This window comes from Lepisma saccharinum, unplaced genomic scaffold, assembly GCF_977018435.1.
Source record: "Lepisma saccharinum unplaced genomic scaffold, izLepSacc3.1 HAP1_SCAFFOLD_506, whole genome shotgun sequence".
NCBI lineage: Eukaryota > Metazoa > Arthropoda > Insecta > Zygentoma > Lepismatidae > Lepisma > Lepisma saccharinum.
This window is the reverse complement of record NW_028143191.1, coordinates 10392-13188: the sequence shown is the minus strand read 5'-3', so window position 1 is coordinate 13188 and position 2797 is coordinate 10392. Positions and strand designations below refer to the sequence as shown.

The 2797-nt window shown below is 43.5% G+C and overlaps 1 protein-coding gene across 1 annotated transcript; it reads right to left on the bottom strand.

The window, feature by feature from the left end:
• Positions 1-599: 599 nt before the first annotated feature.
• On the bottom strand, positions 600-1217 carry LOC145982972 (uncharacterized). Its single transcript, XM_083116251.1, has one exon. It carries the CDS (start codon positions 1215-1217, stop codon positions 600-602), a length of 618 nt encoding a protein of 205 aa, XP_082972377.1.
• Positions 1218-2797: the final 1580 nt, after the last annotated feature.

Genomic DNA, 2797 nt, shown 5'->3' with positions numbered 1-2797 from the left:
TCAATGAGACAGGACTGCAAAGTGAAAAAGATGTTGTTGAGCTTGTCGCGTGTCAGATCAGAGAAAGATGTTTCAACAGTGGTGATCAACTCATCAATAGTTCGTGGAGCTGCCTGATGCTGGAGAGATTGAATTGCCCGGAAGTACCCCAGATCTAAAACATTCATGTCCGGACTGTTTGGCGGTTGGCATAGAAGATCCAAAGTGATTCCACTGGCCGCTGCAGCATCCATCCAGGCGCGGTCATTGGGAACGATATGCGGACGCGCATTGTCCTGCAGAACGGACACTTGGATTCTCCCTGCATGCAGTCCACGAGGCCATTGTGCATCTTTGGCTGGGATTAACTTGTTGATGAGCATGTCCCGGTAAACATCTTTGGTAACAGTTAATGGTTTGGTGTTGGTAACAGTTAATGGTTTGGTGACCATTGTACCAGCAGGACGATTCCTACTGTTCCTCTTGGCAGGTTCCTTGCTGACGAATGGCCAAATGCCTAACTTACCATTAAACTACTGCTTGCGACCAGGATCCCAACGAGGCCGCGCAACGGCAGCCAGAAACATGATGTTGGGAATAAAAGATTTGATTTTACATGTTCACTGTGGGTCTGGTCCGTTGGGCAGCAAGTACAAATTCTGACCGTACTTCATCAGGTAGAACGATTTTTCATCCACATGAACTGTCTCCATCATCATGTTGAACTTCGGATTTCTGCTTTCAGGACAAGCGACTGTGGTAGGATCCAGCATTGACAAGGCAAATTTTAGACGTTCCGTCTTCTTGCTATCAGTCAATAATGGCTTCAGCGCATTCGTATGCACTCTGATCTCTCCTGTCTGCATACGCCTGTGTAGGGTACTCTTAGCAACATTTAGGGCCACTGCCATTGAACGAATATTCTGCCGCTTTCGCAGCGGTAGGTGCTGTAGTCGTTGTAGGGCGAGATCCTTCTTCTTTGGTCCGACTTTGCCTTTCGTCCGAGATACAACCGCAGCACAAATGTCCCCATTTTTCAACGATTGCCGCCCCTGTTGCCAAATGTGGCGTACTGTTCTCGTACTTACATGAAGTTTCTCAACCGCACTTGTCATGGCACCTTTCTTCACTATACCAGCCGCATTGTTTTCAAAGAGAAACTCGTACACTGCCTGTCGTTTACTGTCCGTGAGGTTCTTGCTACCCCTGTCGCTTTCTATCATCGGTTGTGTGTTCATGGCTGTTCTTTTTACACGTACTCACTGAAGGAGTGCTCTACTAACAATTTGCAGCGTGCCTTGCTAGACCGGTTGCCATACAGTGCCACACCGTTGTGTTGCAACCCAACGCCTTCTTTTGGTAATCGTCTGGGAGGTATTTCTTGCTCGTTTCGATAAGGTCATGTTGTTCCTCTTCACAATCTTGAAGACTGATCTACTGTGCCTCTCCTCATCCGTGTGTTTTCCATCTGCCTCTTCGTCTGTAATTCCTGTACTACCATTTTGGCATACCGGACTATAATTATGGGACAGACGGAGTAGCTTCTATTAACTTTCTTTTATAAACTGACAGGACTTTAAAGTCCCACATCCTACAAACATTTGCTACATGACACCAGTGGCGTATGCTGGGTTTAAAACCTGGGCTCTCTCTTCTTATCATAATGTTCAAATGGGAGGCTCTTTTTTGTTCAATTTGTTGGATATTAAGGTGATGTGACATTGCCATTAAAATACATGCATTACAATTTACTAATAATTATAAAAATATAACTGTTTCATTAATATAAAAACAATAAGAAAAAAATTTCAAATATTTCATGGTTATTTATAAAATATAGAGGCCCATATTGTGAAATATTTATGTAGGCCTACGTGCCAGAATAAAATATACGCGTATAATAAACTTCTTACCTTGAATATTTAATTTGCCAGGAACTCCATTCTTCTCTTGGCAACCTCTGTCGTAAAATGGTTATTAGCACAGCACACTATGACGCCAGGGGTCCCGGGTTCAAATCCAGGCAAGGACATGGGTATTCTTTGTGAATGACCCTTCATGAATTGCATCGTATCGTCACTCATTCTCATCGTCGCGATTAGCTAAAGTGGCAGAAGAGCAACGCAAACTAACAAATCAAATCCATTCTTCTCTTCTTTGCGATGCCAGAGGCCTGTATATAATCACAATTTGAAGTTTATCGTCATGCAAAAGCAGAGTAAATTGTTTCGGCAATAGTTCGTTAATTATGTCATTCATTTCCGTTCACTACACGATGCAGCACAGATCATTCAAAACATATGTACGTAATTCACTCACTCAATACATTAAAGAAAATCCACACAGTAAGAAACCTAATTTTCTTAAACTTCCTTCAACGCTATTTCCACTCGCAAAATGCCCTTTATCATCTACGGCCAGTCAGTCTACCCCAGCCAGTCATAAACAAAGCAGCAGAGGGGTTGAAGGAAAACATCGTAAAGCATGATTGGTTGAAGGTCAGCGGCCTGTGAGTTCTGAATGTGTTCGATGGGACAGTGTTGTTTTGGCCTAGAGAACAAATTCCCTATCACATGCCAGCCACTCTTTTCCCGTTCTTGTAATAGTAGTTTAGTTTGAAAATTTCCCTTACCTGGGAAAATCCCATGCTGGTTAGTGAATTGGCATCGCTGTAAGGTTTTACCGCCATTGTATAACGAAGAGTTCCCTGTCTAAGAAGCCATTACAAATACGTCACCGTCCGCCTCCAGCCGCTGGTCGGGGAAGAATTTAACCTCTCAAATCTGGTGGTAGTTTTAAAAGAAAGGAGTCCATCCCC

What these genes read in the sequence shown, in the direction of transcription:
- LOC145982972 (XM_083116251.1), bottom strand. Translation starts at nt 1,217, where the DNA reads ATGAACACACAACCGATGATAGAAAGCGACAGGGGTAGCAAGAACCTC.